We start from the raw sequence: 19,287 nt of genomic DNA on the forward strand, positions 1-19,287 counted from the left end.
ACACTCTGGGCGGGCCACCCCAGGATGACAGGTGCAGTGGCCAGAGCTCCAGCAGGGGCTGTGCAGCCTGACAAACGCACAGGTGAGCTGGGGTGGCACCGTGCACACGTAGGGAGCTGCACACGGGCTATTGCACACATAGGTTGCTGCACACGTGGCTTGCTCAAATCGGTCCACGTGAGGAGAGGGGGAATTCTTAACTGCCCTTCACCTTGGACCCACCCAGACTCGGCCACTCAGGAGCCGGGCGGCCACCTGCTCCCGGCCTCCCCAGGTCACTCAGCAGACATGCTCCTTGTGCCGCAGCACACACGAGCTTCCTGAGCGTCTTTAAAAAATCCACAGGAACAACAAAGGGGAGAGGGGCCACGTTCCCCAGACGGCTTTTCGGGGGGGCGGCAGTGGGTGCTTCATGTTCTGCAGGACACCGGAAGGGCTTCGTGTTCTCTTTTCCAACAAGCATGTGGTGTCACATAGAACCGAAGCCCCACCAAGCAGAGCACATGCCCCGTGCACGCGGACCTGCGGCCACCAAGTGCTCCTACAGGAATCCGGCTCCAGAATTCCGGGATGGGGGACATGCAGCAGGAGGGACCATGGCATAAATGCTAAAATGGAAACAAGTGGATCATGCCAGTTGCCTTGGCTTTCCCAGGCGCTTCTGAGCAGCAGGAGCCTGTCACTGGGAGCCAAGTGACCGGTGTGCATTGTGTGTCCCCAGTAGAGAAGTGTCACACGGAACCAGGAGCCCTTCAGGGAGGCAGGGTTCCACCGCACAGGCCCCAGTACCTACATGGCCATGCGCTAGCTCATGAGGAGTGCACGACCCCACTCTGGGCGTTGAGAGACTAGAGGGAGGGGGCTCGGAGCCCCTTGCTCAGGCTGTCAGTGCCGGTCACCCACCAGCCTTCCCCCCGGTGCCTCTGAACCAAGTCAGGGACTGCAGTGGAGAAGACAGCAGCCAGCGAGGGTTCTGTTCAGGAAACTTCCCCCACAGCTGCAGGTGCCTGCACACATGTGTGCAACGTGGACATGTAAGTGCATGAACCCACGTGCATATAATGCACACAGTTGTATGTGTGCATGTGAACTGCACACCTGTGTGCATGCATGTACACATGCACCTGTGTACCTCTATTTGTGCACCTGTGTGCATCCACATGTGCACACTTGTACGTGTACATGCACGTGAACACACGTGTGTGGTGTGTGCACTCTGCTGCAGGAGGACAGTCTTGACCTGCCATTCTGTTCTTAGATGTGACAGCTGACTGCTGCGGGAACCGAGGACCACAAGGCTCCCTGGGACTGGCTTCTCCTCCTGGGACCAATTGCCTGTGGCCCTGGGTGGGGGTGGGAGGGTCACAGAGGGACCACAAAGGGGCCACCTCTCCCTGCCCCCTGAAGACCTCAGGGCCACACTGACCAGCAGGATGTGAAGCCAACGTTCAGAGCACTCTTGCCGGCACCCACGAGTCTGTGGAAGGGCTTTCTGGTGACAGCTGTGCATGGGGTCCATGAGGCCCATGGGGCCCAAGGGGCCTGGTCCACGCACACGGGGTGGGTGAAGCCCCGCTCCCCTCAACCCTGTAGCCTGGCCAGCAGAGGACATGCACCTACCCATGGCTTCCCCATGCCTACCCTTGCCCCCAGTGCTGACCCTCCCCACCCCTCCACCTCTGTCCCCAAGGCTGACCATCCCCCATGCCCACCCCTGCCCCCAGGCTGGCCCACAGCACTCTTGTCCTCCGACTGACCCCCACCCCCTGCCCCCAGCTTCCAGCCCTGGGCTCCCTTCCCCCTCACTGGCTGTGGGACCAATGCATTACCACCTCACAGAGATGGCCCTGTCCTCTCAGCTCAGGATGGGTTCAGGAACCAGATGTCACCCCACAGGCTGTCACCGGGGGTGAGGGGTGGACTGAAATGTCACAGACATGGGTGCTCGGTCCCCAGAGGCAAGGGAGGCACCCTCAGGTAAAAGACACGGGACAGCTATGCTTTGACTGGAGCCCGCCACGGTCCTGAATCCCCCGGCCTACGGGGCCGACACGTGTGTCAGCAGCTCCCAGGGCACCAAGCTCCACTCACAGGGAAACGCAAACTACGATATGACAGCCATTTACCTGCAGCCGGGCTGAGAGAAGCTGCGGGAGGGCAGGGCAGGGGGCTTCCGCAGCCGAGCCTCACTTCCTACCCCCAGGGACCCGGGAGGGCCTGCAGTCCACCGAGGACACAGGTACAACCGGGGTGGGGGTGGGGGCGCCTGTCAGGGGCTGCCCCGTGAGGTCGGCAGCAGGTGGGACGGCCTCCGCTGTGTCCAGGTAGCAGGTGCCACCTGTCCCCCAGCCCCGACAAGGACCTAAACACATATGGACACGACACACATCCAACCATTAACAGTGGTAACCTCAGGGGAGGGAGGCCCGGGGCCAGGGGCCCCGCTGTTCGTGTTGGCTTCGTACACAGTGAGTGCCACATCTATACCACTCTGCAGTTACTGCTGCACCTGCCTGGTAGGTGCCTGGGCATCCCCCAAATATTTTTTTTAAATGCAATCAACAGGGACACCTGGGTGGCTCCATGGTGGAACCTCTGCCTTTGGCTCAGGGCGTGATCCTGGGGTCCCTGGATCGAGTCCCACATTGGGCTCCCTGTTCAGCCGAGAGTCTGCTCCCTCCACTCCTGCTTGTGCTGTCTCAGTCACTATATCTCTATCTCTTTCTCTCAAATAAAATCTTTTAAAAAATTAAAATAAATAGATAACACAATTGAAGATACATGACCTGGGGGGAAAATACTTGTCAGCCAAGCGCCAGGGCTTAGAGTTCCTGCTCTGCACAGCCACCTACCAAAGCAGCCCCTGGCCCAACACGGCTGGTGATTCAGTGCACATGCGTGGGCCCAGGCAAACACACGGAAAGTGCTAAGTGCCCCTAGAGGTAAAGCCGTGCTCACTAACGGTGCCCCAGCATACCGGCCCAGACAGGTCCCGGGGAACACGGGGCAGCAGGGCTGCTGGAGAGCAGCCAGAGCGGGGCAGGAGGACAGGAGGCGTGGGCTTTCCTTCTGCTTTTACATTCAATTCTCTCTTTCCCCTCAAGCTGGAATTACATGGTTGAAATGAAGACGAACCACAAAATGACCCCAAATCTGGGCCAGGGTGACACAGAGCACCCTCCCTGCAATCACACCACTGACAAGGCCCCTGCGCCCCCAGAAGAGATGATGGAGCTTTGCAATTGTCCAGGGGAGAGAGCTGAGAAGGAAGCAGGGAGCAGGAGGGTGAGGGTGGGTGCGGAGAGAACGGCTGTGCGCTGGGCTCCAGGTGCCCGGCACCAAGACAGACAGGCGCCCTGCAGAGCGTGTCCTGACCTCCCTCAACTCCAACCCAAGCACACAGGGAGCTGGGACCAGTGTCCCTGGGACCCCACTAAAGCTTCTACCAGGACTCGGCCCTGCCTTGAGGGGACACAGGTGGGGAGGCCGTGCGTTTTTACCTGGATCTTCTCCTTCCAGGACCTGCCCCCTGTTGTTCCCAGGACGGTGTCCTCAGAAGCCTGGGCTCTGAAAGTGACAGGAAAGGAGAACGTTTCAACATCGAAATCCTCTGTCCACGGCAGCTGAGCATCCCTTCTGGACACAACTAAGAAGAAAGTCTCAGCAATTTCTTCTATAACCCCCGGGGCCCCAGGCAGGCCGGCCCTGGCCCAGGATGGGTGAGGCCTTTGCGCACTTGTGCAAATGGGAGGGAGGAGGGAGTGTGCAATCGTGCCCAGAAAGGAAGTGCAACCTGGCCGGTCCCCAAACACTGACCGCAGCCACTTCCCTGCAGGATGAGCCAATCAAACACGGCCTCTGGGGCTGGTCCGCCGCTTGTGGACACAGAATTGAGCACCCTGTGAGCTTCAGATCCACAAAGAACACACCTCCCCGAAACCCGGCCTGCAGGGTGTGGCCCTCGCCATGGGCAGCCCGGTCCAGGATGGGCAGGGTATCGCAGAGGCCCAGAGTGGCTGGCGGCCCCAGTGGGCCTCAGGCCAGATGCATAAGGGGGTCGAGGACACTGGTGTCAGACCCTCGAGGGCTCGCAACGATCCAGCATGGGCCTGAAACCTCACAATCAAACACTTGCATTTTTTTTCTGAGGTTGCAATATTTTGGTTTCCTTTTGCTTGAAGAACTGCTACAATTCTTGCCGGTCTTCTGAAGACAGCTGAGAAGTGGAAAGTGCTCCCCGGAAGCACTGCCGACGCCCCATCCCATGGCTTCTGCGGAGTTGGGGGCCAGCTGCGCCCACTCCCACGCGTCCACCTGTGACGCATGACTTCCAGGCAGGGTCCCCCGGGGAAGCCTTGCCGCCCGAGACACATCCCATGAACCCTGAGCAAATGAGACACCCCGCCCCCCCCCCCCCCCCCCAGTACTGGTCTCATGGTGGCAGGCTTGCAGAGGCTGAGCTGGGTCTTTCTGATTCTGGGTTGGCTCCTGCTGACGGCCAACTGACAAGCAAAAATATCTTCACCCATGAGCCAGCAGAAGCATCGCGAGACAAGGCCGCACCCTCGCAGCTCCCAGAACCCACGCCTGCTATCTAAACGCCAGGGCAGGTGCTGTCACAAGGAATGGACAGGTGACACTCAAACCTGATGGCACAGGCCGGCAGCGCACAGTGGCCACCCAGACACTCCCAAAAACACGGGGGTAGGGGGGGAAGCAGTTCACACATAGCAAGAGGTTCAGATAAACAACATGAATGCTGAGAATTTTAAAACTGAGAAACGTCTCTCTTCTGTTAGTTCAGTAAGCCTCCGTCACTTCCACAAGTACAAGCCCAGAGCTGCTCGTCTGGGGGCCGGACGAGGCGGGCATCGCATTTCCCCCATCTCACAGCGCCCGACACCACTGCCAGGTCGGGATGCCTGTATGTGGGTCTGCACTGTGGACCCCCTCACACGCACCTGGGCGTGGCAACCTCGCCTTCTAACCTCGACCTAGGTCTGCACACCCAGCTTCCCTCCACCCAGCAGCTCCTAACCTGTGGTTTCAGAGCAAAACCAGACACTTCCGGCCCCACCAACGACCAGGCCCCGGCCCCAGCCCCGGCCATCTGTGCCCTCTTACCACACCAGTCCTTCCTTGTTTCTCAACAGAAAAATCCATGCACTGTAATGAGGGACCACCACCCCGAAGACGTGCACGCGACAGACTCGCGCATCTCCTCGAGCCACACATGCGTACCCACTTGTAATGCACATAAAAAGAATCCGAGCGTCCTTTTGCGAGGTAAAAGCACAAAATTAATCAGAAGGGAGAGAGTGTTTCCTCCCCACTTGGCCTTTCCCATCCCCCCCTCCCCAGGGTGCCAGTGAGTGTGGGAGCCCCAAGGCCCATGCCCTGGGCAGCTGTCCAGTGACCGCTCCAGCCACAGCACGGAGAGAAGGCAAAGCAGCTCTTGCACACACCCTACCCATGTTCTGCAATTGTGACATCACCCCCCCCAAGCTCCTTACCCTTAGCAGGGGTCTGCACATCTAAGCAAGATGCTACCGTCCCGCCTCTGAGAAGGGCAGCCATGGGACCAGCTGGCTATGAGACACCGCAAGGAAGGCACAGGGGCAGTGTCCACGTACCCCGGCCAACATGTGCCAAGGGCTCCTGACGCAGCAGTTGTCCACCAGCAATTCAGCTGGATACACCCCACGTACGAGTAGGAGGCTATTCCACAGGGCAACTCCGGAGACATCTCACTCACACACACACACACACACACACACACACACACACACCCCGTACGTGCACAAATCAGCTTGTATATAAATCGTGTTGCGTCCGTGGGATGGAACAGTACGCAGCTGCTAAAAGGAATAAAGTGGCTAAAGGAGCCTTTGTGCGCTCCTGGTGGGAGTGTAGATTGGCGTGCTCATGGTACGGAGCATCCTCAAAAAATTAACAGAACTACTATATGACCCAGTAATTCTACCACAGGGCGTTTACCAAGGAAAACTAAAAACAGTAATCTGAAAAGACACACACGCTCTTGTGCTCGCTGCAGCATCACTGGCAACGGTGAAGATACGGAAGCAGCCCAAGCGTCATTCGATAGACGAGTGGATTAAGGTGTGGTGGGCACACGCACACTGGAATGTTACTCAGCCACCAAAGTGAACAACATGGGACGCCTGGGTGGCTCAGTGGTTGAGCGTCTGCCTTCGGCTCAGGGCGTGACCCCGGGGTCCTGGGATCGAGTCCCGCATGGGACTCCCCACAGGGAGCCTGCTTCTGCCTCTGCCTGCGTCTCTGCCTCTTTCTCTGTGTGTCCTCATGAATAAATAAAATATTTAAAAACAAAGAACAAAATGAACACGTTACCACTCACGATGACATGGAAGGACCTAGAGAGTGTAAGTCACTCAGACAAGGATTAACACTATATCTTGGTTACACTGGTATCTAAATGAAACCAATGAACAAACGGAAAACCAGAGTCTTAAAGACAGAGCACAACCTGGGGTCACCAGCGGGGGTGGGCGGGCGATGGGTGAGACTGGTGACGGGAACAGAGAGGTACAAACGTCCAGCAACAACACAAGTCAGTGCGCGGGATGGAAAGCGCAGGGAGCATCATCGCTGACACAGCCACGATGTCGCCCGGGGACCGACGGGGACGCTCACTTGGGGGCACCAAGTAAGGCACAGACTCTGATGTCCGGTTGGTTCCGTTTGTGAGGCTGACGACATGGATTCTATTAAAGCACCAGTTCCCGAGAACAGCAGATAGTCTCTGCGTCGTTTGCCCACGTGTACGTCCTGTCGGACCCCCACCGAGGGACTGACACAGGAGGACGGTCCGGGGAGGGCCGGGGATCCCAGCCGGCCGGTGCCCTGGGGCGGCAGGGGCAGCTTGCTGCCGCACACGGACTTGGGGGGTGTCCCCCGGGCGCTGGCGAGCGGGGGCAGGCCCTCTGAGTGAGCCGTGCCCTTCCCTGGGCTCTCCCGCGGGGGGCATCCGTGGGCCCCCGGCGCTCCGCCAGCACCTCTGATGGCCGCTCGGTGTTCCAGGATTAAATAGGAGAAGGTGGCACCCTCAGACCTTTGCCAATTTCTGACTTAAAATTCATTTTTTTAAGTAGGCGCCGCATCCGACATGGGCCTTGAACGCATGACCCTGAGACCAAGAGTCATGTGCTCTACTGACGAGCCCCCAGGCGCCCTTTAAACTTCATTTTTAAAGCCTGATTTTGGCCCCCAGCAGAGCTCCACCCAGAGGCTCCCGTACCCAGAGCCTGTCTGCGGACGTGCAGGCGCCACGCGGGGGACACCGTGAAGCGGTCGGAAGGCCCGTGCCTGCGCCCCGGCGTGGCCCACAGCCCAGAGCACGCACGCACTGCCTGGCAGGCCGGGAAACGCCGCCCGGGGCCTCGGGACGTGGCGCGCTCGGCCCCTGCGGGCGCCTAACACAGTCTCGGCAAAGGCGCGCGCTCTGTGCGATAAACCGCGGGGCGCTCTACCTCAGCGCCGCTTGAGCTTCCCTCCAGTCCTAGCTGCCATTCAGCTCCTGGTGGCTGCTCTCCCCTAAGGGGGGGCCGGAGGGGGCGGGTAGTGAGGGTGCTGCTCTAGTGGCCGCTCCCAGGGCCAGGGATGCCACCTCCCACCGGAGGGACAGGGACAGGTCACTGCCCACCTCCAGCTCCTCCCCCAGCCCCTCCACCTCCCTCAGCCCCTCTACGACCCTCAGCTACTCCCTCAGCCCCTCCACGACCCCCAGCTACTCCCTCAGCCCCTCCACCACCCCCAGCTACTCCCTCAGCCCCATCACCCCCAGCTACTCCCTCAGCTCCTCCACCACCCCAGCTACTCCCTCAGCTCCTCCACCACCCCCAGCTACTCCCTCAGCCCCTCCATCACCCCCAGCTACTCCCTCAGCTCCTCCACCACCCCAGCTACTCCCTCAGCCCCTCCATCACCCCCAGCTACTCCCTCAGCTCCTCCACCACCCCCAGCTACTTCCTCAGCTCCTCCATCACCCCCAGCTACTCCCTCAGCCCCTCCACGACCCCCAGCTACTCCCTCAGCTCCTCCATCACCCCCAGCTACTCCCTCAGCCCCTCCACAGGCATTACAGTGTTATAGACAAGAGATCACTACCCTTATCCATGCCTAGCTCCCTGGGTGTACACATGTCTGACTACAATGCAAGGCCTTTTTTTTTTTTTCTCAATGCAAGACCTCTGAAAGAACCCTTGGTTTGTGCCAACAGACTTAGTCACTGAGGCCACAGCCCTGCTGCACCATCCGTGGGGGTACCACCGTGTGGCCCCCCACTACCCCCAGCTCCTAGTGAGGCAGGTTTTAGGCACCCCTGTCAAGAAGAAACAGACTCACAAAGGCAGTGATGAATCTGGAGTCTCCAGCAAAGCTGGGCATCTTCTGTCCCTCCCGTGTCCTGCATCCCCCCTGCAGGACTGGCCAGCAGGTCCCTAGGCTCCCATTGCCCTGGGGACGGAGCGGGCAATGGCTCAGCAGGCAGGGCTAGAGACTGCTCTCTGCAGAAGTGTCTGGCTCCACTCTGAATTGATGTTTCTCCTCCAGGAGCTCAGAGCAGAGACAAGGGGTGTTCCAACCCCACAGCAGGTGCTTCAGAAGAGGTGGCTCCTTCTCTTTGCCATTTACCAGGGAATGAAGGTGTCACAGAATCACCCGGAATCATGCAAAATCCGGGGCTGGCTCAGGATGGCGCTCGGGGCCACCTGGGGCAGCGTCCTGCCTCCAGGGTGCTCAAGCCCCTCAGAGTGTCCACGGGGGCTGTGCACACAGTTTCACCAGGGGACCAGACTCCTGCCCCTTGCATGGGCCCAGCCCAGTGGCAGCATAACCAGCACGTCTTGGCCATCGCAGGAGGGACAGGCCTTGGAGCCCTGACAAGCCTAGGTCCAGGCGGAGATTTCTTTTTTAAGTCTAAAAAACCCACAAAATGCTACTCTCTTTGCCTTCATCTTCTTTAGTGACTCCTTAAAAATACCCAGCAGGGCTCCAGAGCGAGGCCAGCATGACCGGCCGCAGGCTGCCGTCCAGCTCCAGTGTGCAAAGGCCGAGCGGGATGAAGCCGTTTCCTTGCACCTGGCCTCCCTGCAGGACGTGGCCTTTGCTCTTCACCTGGCAGAGCCCATTAGAGAAGGCACACACCCCAGGCCGAGGCACCCTGAGGGCCCCGGGGCCTCCCCCAGGCGGGGCACGAGGGCCCTCACCGTGCCACGTCAGGCTGCCGTGCCAACCTCCATGGACTATCTGCGCACACATTACGCCCCAGCATTTTGCTCCAATTCACCATCTTCTACTCCCCTTCACGGGGACCCCCCCAGAAACTCCAACTTCGGCCCTGGATGCAGCTGACTGAACACCTGGCAGCAAAGTTCACCGTCCTGAAACCTCGCCACCTCTGATCCACGTTCAAACCACACCAAGCCATGCCCCACCAACAGCGGACCACGGGGTCGCCCTGGGCAGGTGGAGCGGCCTCCCCAGGATGCTGCAGAGGAGACAAAGTGACAGCCCTTCCCCAGCCATGAGGACAAGGGGCAAATACTGCGGGGTGCCACAGGCAGCCTGGAAGGGCCCTAGCCTCTCCCTAACCTGGGGGGCACCAGGGTCTCCACCTTTGCTGAGATGCCCACTGGCCAGCCGCCCGCACACAGGTGATGCCCAGACTCTCAATCGTTTCTACTTTCCAAACAGGCCGCAGAGTCACAGCCCGAGGTAAACACCAGCAAGGAGAGCCCTTGGGGGGAGCACTGAGAGCCCCACCCTGGGCCTGGTTCACCCCTCCAATCGACCCTCCCTTGTGGTTTTTTTCATCTTCTAGATGCTTCCGGGCCCAGCTGCTGTGTGAGTGACGAGGGCCACATAAACAATGCAGGCTAGGCCCCAAGCAAACCCCAGTACATCAAATGTCCTTGTCCCTCCAGACAAGGTGCAGGTGAGCAGGTGCCCGGGGGTGACCTCTGCTGAAGGTCCCAGGTCAAGGGCAGCCCCCACCTCAGATTCTAGAGATCTACTCTGCAGCATCCACATGGGAGAGGGTCTCCCTTCCTATCGTGGGCCAGACTCACTGGACCCCGGCCCCCCCAACCTGTGTCCTGCCCTGGTGCCTGGCCCCACTGTCCCTCCCGTGGTGTGGACTCCCACAGCAGGTGGGGCGTTCCTGTCCCGAGCCCCGTGCCACCTCCCAGGTGCTTCAGAATGTGCGAGACACGGAAACATGGCGGCAGTTATCTTCCAGGGGGGAAGACGCGGGCTGAGGGGTTAGCTGGCCCACACGGCCTCCAGCCAGCCCGAGGAGGCACCGTCCCTCCCGGGGACCAGTGCTGGGAATACGATAGGAGCCGCACAGCACAAAGGCAGAGTGGCCTCCTCACAATTCACAGCAACCAAAATCAATCAAAATCTAAAAGAGCTTCTAGAACATTCTCACACCAGAGTAAGCTAGGTCCCCGCTGTACCCCACTAGGGCCCTGCCACTGCACCCCGGGAGACCACCGCGGCTTGGCTCAGACCTGCTCCTGCCGAGCCTCCTGCCAGGTGCTGCACACGTGCCACCTCGTGCATACTGGGCACCCTCATCCAGGGATGGGGACACGGGGACAGAACGAAAGGACCCCCCAACGTGGGTCCCGAGCACCAGCCAGAGCACAGGACTCTGAGCCTTTCGGAGGGTAAGGGCTGAGGAAACGTGACCGGCATTCGGTCAAGGACTCGGGAAGTCGGGAGGTGTGCTCGTCAACGGCCCTGTCTACTGGAGGTGACGGGCCCGAGGTCTGGTTTCCTGCAGGCCTGGTCCTGGAGCCTGGCCAGCTGGCCATGCTGCCCGCCAGGCAGAGCTCAAGGCCCCCCTGCCACCCGCTCCCGGGCCCCGGGGACATGCAGTGTCACGGGTGGCCCACCCCAGGCCTCGGCGGGCCCCTGACAGCCACCGCCCAGGGTGAGCTCTGCTGGGGAGCCTGCCAGTCCTGCCATCATCACACCAGGGACATGCGGGGCCCCTTGAGGTGGGCTGTGCCCCGGAGGGGCTGACCTCAGGCTGACACAGCCGCCCTCACCCGGGCCCTGCTGCCTCCCGTGACCACGCACATAGGCACAGTTGGGCCCCGGAGGCGCCACCACCATCAAGGTCCCCCGGGGCTCACACTCCCTGCTGCCTAGTTACATCCCTGCCGGGGACGCCTGAGCCACCGTGCCGCACACTGCAGGGGACCCAGCCAGGCCTGCAACTGCCCGCTGAGGACCACACGCGGGCAGGGCCACCCCGTGCGCCAGCGGGCAGCAGAGCGTGGCAGTCCTCGGCCAGGCGCCAGGCATGGCTCCCCACGATGCACACGTGAGAGCCCCGCGCCCGCTGCTGGGCCCCAGCAGGGACCAGAGACACCCGGACAGCCCCTGCCCCGCCCGGCTCTCCTCCAGGGCAGCCTGTCCCTGCAGTGGGGCCACCACCCGGCAGGGCCCCCGACAGCACTGGTGCCAGCCCTACCTGCAGGCGCGGGGCAACAGGCAGCCCTGGGCGGAAGTGCCACCCGGAGCAGCAGCAAACCAGATGGGCCCCGGCCGGCCGCGGGGTCACCAGGAAAGGCCAACCGCTCCTCTTCGACCTTGTGAGGCACTGATGTGGCTTCCCTAAGGGCCGGCTGCCGCCGCCCTCAGCCCCAGGTCCCCCAAGGCCTCCACAGACCCTCCAGGTGCCGGAAGCTCTGGGCCGGAAGCTGAGGAGCTACGTGGGGGAGGGGCAGGGGAGGCCTGCAGAGCACCACTGCCAGGCAGCCCGCCAGGCCTGCCCCACCCGCCCCACCCACCACCAGCCTGGAGGCAGCCCCCCCCCAACCTGCCCGCAGCTTCCTCCACCCCTAGAGCTGCCCCCCACCGGCAGCCACCCCTCACCCTCCTGCAGACACAGCTGGGGCCCTGACGTCCCTGCATGAGCTCTGGGGGAGGAAGAGGAGCTGGTCAGTCACCCCACACCACCAAGATGTGTGGGCTTGTCACAGGGGCTCTTCCGGCCACAGGATGAGCTGGGGCCATCCTCCTTCTCCTCCTCACACCCCTTCACACATAAGGAAACCACAGCCCAGACTTCCAAGAGTCCCACGGCCAGTGGCCATCAGAGTCCGATGCCCGCATCTGCCTGGGCCCCGACCTTAACACCACCTGTAACTACCCCCCCCCCCACCAGGGTGGGGAGCCAACCTTCCCCCTGACATGGGAGAGCCTGAGCCGGGGCCACATAGAGCTGGTGCACATGGCTGGCCTTGCCAGGTGTCCCACCAACACCACACACACACTCCCAGGTGGGGGTGCAGCAGGCACCTCCCCGCCATGGTCTAAACCAGGCCGGTGGTACTGGGGCCCGCCCCTGGAGTCTGGCAGCTGTGCCTCGCCAATAAACCCACTCGGCAAATCAGGGCTGTGTGGTCTTCATTTTTCTTCCCAGTTTAAAAACCTAACACAGAGACGGTAAAACTAATCGCCCCCTGCATCCCCGGAGACCACACGGCGAATGGAGAGCAACAGTTCCATGCCCAGAACACCACGTGGTCCCCAGGTGCATGTTCAAGGTCAAGCAGTCAGGGATGGATAAGCCTTAAGGTCAAGCAATCAGGGATGGACGAGCCTTAAGGTCAAGCAGTCAGGGATGAGGACGAGCCTTGAGGTCAGGCGGTCGGGGACAAGCCTCAAGGTCAGGTGGTCAGGGTCGGGGATGAGCCTCAAGGTCAGGTGGTCAGGGTCAGGGTCGGGGATGAGCCTCAAGGTCAAGTGGTCAGGGACAGGGATGAACCTCAAATGACAATACAGCTTCGTTAGCATCTTCTAACTACAAACCCTCTTCCAGGGCCTCTGCTCTTCCCTGACTGGCTGGCGGCAGCTGTGACCCTGTGGGGGGTGGGCACACCTGGCTACCCACCCCTGTCTGCCCAGGACAGGCTCCCAGCCCAGGATGGCAATCCCTCCCAGAGCGTCCCAGGTGACAGAAGGCTCTAGAAACATTTCAGCCATGGCGGAAGACACTCCTCACCAGATTTCAGAACCAGGTGGATTCTTTTCACAAAACTCAACTCACAGACTGAGAAACTGGAAGCACCTGCCCGAGCTTGCCCGACCCCACTCCCTGCCCCCACGCACAGGTCCCTGGGGCCACGTCTCTTCTACCTAGAAAAGCCCGAGGGGAGTCATGTTGGGCAGCTCCTTGCACACCCACCTGCCCTGACCCACCATCAGCAGGCTGGGGCCCTCCACCTTCAGTGGGAAATGATTTTCTGCCTCTGTGGGGGTGCCAGCCGCCAGGCTGCAAACCCCCACCCAGCATGGAGCAGCACCTGCTAGTATCCGCCAGCACCCACCAGGGTGCAGCCAGACCCGGCGTTCCAGAGGAGTTAGACAAGCGCCGATCACCTACTTCCCTGGCCGCCGCCATCCCACCAGTTCAAAAGGATGTGGGCTCAAACGCTGACCCCCATGTGGCCCCAGCAGCAAGGATCTACAGATATCTAGGTAATATCACAGCCCGCTACGCTTGCAACGCAAACCATCTGGTCCCTGCTTACTGCTGAGCACGGACGGACACGTAGATCATTAAATGTGACGCGGGGAGGATAAACTGGAGCTCAAATGCTCGCTTACTCACGTACGAGGCGGTCGGGGAGGCTTGTGTCCAGGAGGGCTGCGGCCCTGCCCCCTGCGCCCACGCGCGCTCCTCCACACCGGCGGGGCAGCACTACCTGCTTTTCAGGTGAGCTCGCTGGGCCAGGTGCACCTGCTCTCTGAGCCCTGAGCCCCAGGCTGTGGCCCTGTCACAGGTGGGCCAGGGGTGCCTGCTGCCTGCGGGGCGAGCTCTGCGCCCTGGGCTCATGGGGGCATTTCTAAATCCTTCTTTGGATTCTACTGCATCTCCTGACTGCTTTTGCAATTGGAAAATGCAATTTTTTTGTGTGTTTTTCTTAAAGAACAATCACGATGTTTCCACAATCAGTAGCTTCTCCCAGAGTCTCTCTTGGACCAATCCCCCAGCCCCAGCGGAGAGGAAGGCGACCCGCGGCCCCAGGGGCGCATTCCCACTGTCCTTAGAGACACATCCGTCCTCCCGGTCCCCCACCGGACGGGGCCGCCCATGCCGTGGCTTCTCCTTTCTGTCATCGTCGATGCCTCATTGCTCTCCATGTCTGTGTGCCTGCTGGGGGCTGATGGTCCAGCTGCCCCCCAAGAGGGATGCATGGGAGGCCCGGGCTGGAGCCGTGTGACCCGTGTCAGCTGCCCACTGCTGCCCCCGAGGTCTGAGCTGTGATGGAGCCGGCCCCAAAGCATGGCTGGGGCGTCTGCTGGGCCTCCCGGGAGACGACCGCCCTGGCACATCCCACGCTGTATTCCTTCTACACCTTGTCCCCCAGGAGAGAGCTCATGCAGGAAGAGCTTGCCCGCCACGCAGAGGGGAAGCCACCTCATCTACGCAGCTTCAGCACTCCTGCCTCGGCTTCCAACCTCAGGTCCCGTCCTAAAGGATGTCACTATCACTGGGTGGGGCGGCACCTGCTCCCCACATACCTGGGGAACTGTGAGGCCACCCCGCGTCCCTGATCCTCCTCCTTGCCTCCAGCACCCGGGAAGGGAGGCCCTCAGCAGGGATGGGGGAGCAGATCTGGGCTGCCCGGGGCACCCGCCACCCAGGCCCTCATGTCACGGCTCTGACTCTAGCAGGTCCACTGGCAGGCGAGAGTCAGGATGGCCATGTGTCTTCAAGACTGTCAACCACACGGCCTCCTGCCCAAGGAGTGGCCGCGGCTGCATCCCCGGATGTGTAAGTGCTTGCGGCATGAGCCTCTGGGGAGACGAAGGGCCATACGGTCGTCCCGCCCCGACCAGCCGCAGGAGCCAGCAGACGGCAGCCTAAGGACCCGTGCTGACCTCCCAGAGAAAATCACCACACACTCCATGGGTTCGGACATCGATGGGTCATCTCAGCGGCTCTGGGGTTTGCCATCCTGACGCGGGCCCCACTGGGCTGCCGGGCATCCAGTGGAGGGACCCATGCTGCCTTCCCAGCCCCCGGGGCCTCCTGTGCTCCCGGGCTCGTGTCCCTGCCTCAGGCTTCGGAGCCAGAGAAGAAGATCAGGATGCACCAGGCCATGCAGGCCACTTTGGCAGAAGCACAGTTTTAAGCAGAAGGCAGCCGAGGAGCGGCACACACAAGGGCTCGCTGCCTCCCCACGAGCCCGCAAGACGCACACTTTCGGTTAGTGTGACCCCGGGAAGGCACCAACATGAGTCTGCCCAGCAAACCTTCCTGAACACCCCGTACTCACCAGTTTCCTATTTGCCTTCCCACAGTTTACTGCCCCAGGAGCCCAAACCGCCTTCCCTTGGCCTTAGCACCTCACAACTTAACCGCTCTTGACTTAAGTGATGTGTCAGCACCACCCCCCACCCCCCCCCCACCCCCGTCTAACTGCTTCCTTTGGGTCTTTACTTGCCTGTGAAGCTCCTGTGCATGTGGCAATAGTACAACTTGTGTGCCTTTTGTCCTATTAATCTCTCATTTCTTAGTTTAATTCACAGGCCCCACAGACAGAACCTAAGACAGGAGAGGAGAAGCTTTTCCCTCCCTCAATCTGGTGGCATAGCACCTTAGCATCTTCTTTCCTGTCTGCCCTCCTGAGTCTCTCATCAGGCACCCGTGATGACATTTCAGGCCCCTCCGGAGGACCCAGGATCCTGTCCTTAACTCAAACCCTAAATCACACCTGTGAAGTCCCTTTACCACGTAGGATGACACAGGGTTGACCCTTCAACAACACTGCTTTGAACTGCGTGGGTGCGGTCCACTCATAGGCGGATTATTTGGGGTACGCATAGGGCATACCGTGCATGTCCTTTCCCCTCCCCATGGTTCCCTTGACAACATCTCCCCCCCTGGTGACTTTACGCCAAGAACAGAGCACGGGATGCATTCCACATGCAAAACACGTGTTAACTGACTGTGGATGTCACAGGCGAGGCTCCTGGTCAACAGCAGGCTTTTGGGGGACATGGAAGCTCCCCTCCCCCACACCATTCAAGGTCAACTGCGTGGCAGGTTCCAGGGGTGAGGACGTGGACGAGCCTGGGGCCAGTGTGCAGCCTCCTGCAGCCCCCAGGGCTACTTGATGATATGGCCCCGCATGATGAGCATAGCTCCCAGCTCTTGTAGAAAAAGTGAGGTTTGTGGATATAAAGCTCCCAGTTTCTTCATGTAGAGAAGTAACAGGCAACTGGGATCCTGGGATGTCCAGACCACACCTGTGTGCCTCCTGTGAGCTCCAGCCCACAGGGGTGCCCCACAGAATGGGGGTACTACAGGGCTGGGGTGGGGGGCAGCAGGGTGCACACCTTCCGCGGGGGCTGGGGGGCTGGTGCTGGGGGTGGGGGCCCAGGGCTGGGGGGCGGCAGGGTGCACACTTTCTGGGGGCTGGGGGTAGGGGTCCATGAGGGAGGTGCCCCCTGAAACCAGGGGCAAGGCACCCGCCAGGTAATGTGAGTTTTAGGGACGTGGGCAGAATAAAAATGTGACTGAGTGTTAACAAGGAGAGGGAAGTAACAAGGAAACCAGCACATTCCAAGGCTGGCCTGGCCCGACTGGTCTTTCAGATGCAAATTCTACCCCAATTCTGGAAGGTTTACAAGCACCCCGTGGAGAGCCATGCCAGAGGAATTCCCCAGAACAAGCGCTCACAGTTCCCAGCCACAGGCACTCCCCGCACTGGGTCCTTCTACGAAGCCCCTCAACCCCAGAGGCCTCTTCAGGCAGGCACGGCGGGGTCCCTGGGGTGGGGGGGCCCGGTCCCACCCCCCACCCACCCCAGGGGCCGCACCAGCCTGTCTCCTAAGCCAGACTGGCCAGGGCGCCTGGCATGACCCTCGCGGTGCCAAGCAAGATGCAGTGGGGACCCCAGACGGCACCTGGCCTGCCCCCGTGTGCAGAGCCAGCAGGGCCGGGAGCCTGTCCTACTGACCCCACCCACCTGCCCCGCCACTCCCAAGATGCCCATGGCCTTTGCTGGCTTCTCTGCAGAGCCCATGAGACACTGAGACACATTTGCTGTGACATGTCCACGGGGACCTGGACAAGCCACCCAGGCCTATGAGCGCCCGCCCAGAATCATAGACAGACTCCCCCGGCCCTAGAGCAGGGCGGCTGGCCACTCATGCCTCGGTCACCCAGGGTGGGGGGGATGCCCACCTGCCCACTCAGCTCGCTTGTCCACAGCGGAGCTGTCAGAGCCGGGAAAGCACAGGACCGTCCACAAGAATGATGAGAAGCGCAGGGATGGGCGGGGACCCGGCCTCCCCGTGCCAAGGTGCCCGGTCAGCAAGGGGGGATGGCCGCACGTCACCCCACTTCTTCAGGGGCCTGAACGCCATCACACGCCTGAGGCCTGGGAACAAGATCAAACTCAGATCCAGATGCATCCTGGCACCCAGGGTTGGTACAGGCTCCTGATTCTTCCAGCAGGAAAAACCCCGCTGGACTCCTGCCAACAAGCCAGACCCCCGCCGCCCGCCCAGCCGGCCTCACCTCTCCAGGGCCGCGCTCGCCGGCAGTCCCCGACCCACGCTGGCCGTGGGGGGACAGCGCTCAGGACCCGTCTGGCCCCGCTGTCCCCTGCTTGCAGGGGCCTGACCTGTAGGGTGTCTGTCCTGGCACGGCGAGGTGTCCAGGGCACAACGTGTGGGGGGGGCGGGGACCAGCCACGGGCACCACAAGGGACCCTTCAGCAACAGGACAAGGCCCCGCGGGGAGCCCCCCTCGGTCCGTGGAACACGCTTGCCCCATTCTCTCTCTATCAATGGCAGGCTGTGCGGGATGTGGGCCTGATTGTTCTCCTGTGTGGGCCCATTGAGGGCACCGGGGGGCCTGGCCCAGGAGGGGGAAGGAACACCACTCCCTCAGGAAGAAGGGGACCAGGAGCCACGAGAGGGCAAACAAGGGGTCCCACCGAGAGCCTGAGGGTCACACAGGCCAGGCCACAGCTGGTCCCCGATGCCTTGGGGCTCCAGGCCGAGGAGGGAGGGCCCTGGGTGACCCCTCTGAACCTCAGTGTCCAGCCTGGGAAACAAAGACAGTCAGGGCACCTGGGCTTGCAGTTAGGGCAGGGGAGGCAGGGATGCAGCCACGGCACAGTTGGGCACAGTGAGACTCACCCAGGAAACCAAACCAAGGGCTGACCATGGCCCCTCCGCATGGCCCCCGCACTAGCCACCTGTGAAGGGTGGACAGGGCGTCCCCAGGACCCTGCGGACCTGGACAGGGAACAGGGAGGGGATGGGAGTGCCCACAGCTGGTCATGAACACACCCGAGCACAGGGGCAGCAGGCAGGGAGGCCCCCACTGTGGCCCTAGATAACTGCGTGCCCCACCACGGGAGGAAGCGGGTCGGGGGCGCTGCACGGCTTGGTGGCCAAGGGCACTGACCTCTGCGGGCCACCCACAGTGCCACTGAGCCACCAAGACAGAGGGCCGGCGTACGGGACGTGTCCAGTGCTGAGGGATGCAGGCCCTGCCTGGAAGGGCCCCACCTGGTCCCAGGCACCTGCTCCAGGGACCTCTGCCCTGCCCTGAGCCTTTGGGGACGGCACTCTGAGCACCAGGCCCGGGGGCAGCAGCGAGACAGGCAGGGTGGCCACAGCAGGTACTCGCATGGGTCCTGTGGGGGGACTTGTGCCCTGGCCGGCAGCATGGGGCAGCTCCAGGCGGTGCCGTCGGAGCCCAAGAGGCCGCGCTCCAGGGCACGTGTGCCGGGGGAGCCGGGGCTACACGGTCAGGACAGTAGACACAGCGAGACTGCACCCAGCGTGGGCTGCCAGGGGCCTCCGTCGCGCCAGCATCACGAAAACCCTTTACTCTGTCGTCAGGAGAGGCACACAGCGCTTCTGGCTTCACGGCTGTCCCGAGGCCACAAACTCAAGTATTCCTCGTGCTCTGATTGGAATCGCACCCAATCTGCTACCTGGAGACTCCTCAAGTCTGCGACACGCCCTGAAACCGAGGATATTTTCACAGACCGGCACTGATGAGCCGCCCGTGTAAAGACGAGCTTCGGAATTCAGTCTCATCCCCGTCGCAGAGGCGCTCAGGGCGGGCTCCGCGGCCCAGCTCAGAGTGGGCGCACCCAGCGGGACCCTGGGCCCAGCGCCCACCCAGGGCTCAGGAAGGAGCCAGGGAGGGCTCTACTTGCACCAGCCTGCCTCAGGTACGTGCTTCGCTTCCTGAGA

General features: G+C 61.5%; 1 protein-coding gene across 5 annotated transcripts in view; it reads right to left on the minus strand.

The window, feature by feature from the left end:
• Positions 1-19,287, minus strand: part of SEMA4D (semaphorin 4D) — a 73,352-nt gene that overhangs the window by 33,423 nt on the left and 20,642 nt on the right. For 3 of the 5 annotated variants that reach the window (XM_025984146.2, XM_072761205.1, XM_025984145.2), the window contains exon 2: positions 3,501-3,567. In XM_025984146.2, the coding sequence (XP_025839931.2) occupies positions 3,501-3,567 (67 nt within the window). Of the gene's footprint in view, positions 1-3,500; positions 3,568-11,524; positions 11,744-17,254; positions 17,451-17,590; positions 17,710-19,287 lie in introns of those variants that run through there. The other 2 variants (XM_025984147.2, XM_072761199.1) reach the window with 2 other exon arrangements.

The sequence above is a fragment of the Vulpes vulpes genome, chromosome 1, assembly GCF_048418805.1.
Source record: "Vulpes vulpes isolate BD-2025 chromosome 1, VulVul3, whole genome shotgun sequence".
In the NCBI taxonomy this organism is placed as follows: Eukaryota; Metazoa; Chordata; class Mammalia; order Carnivora; family Canidae; genus Vulpes; species Vulpes vulpes.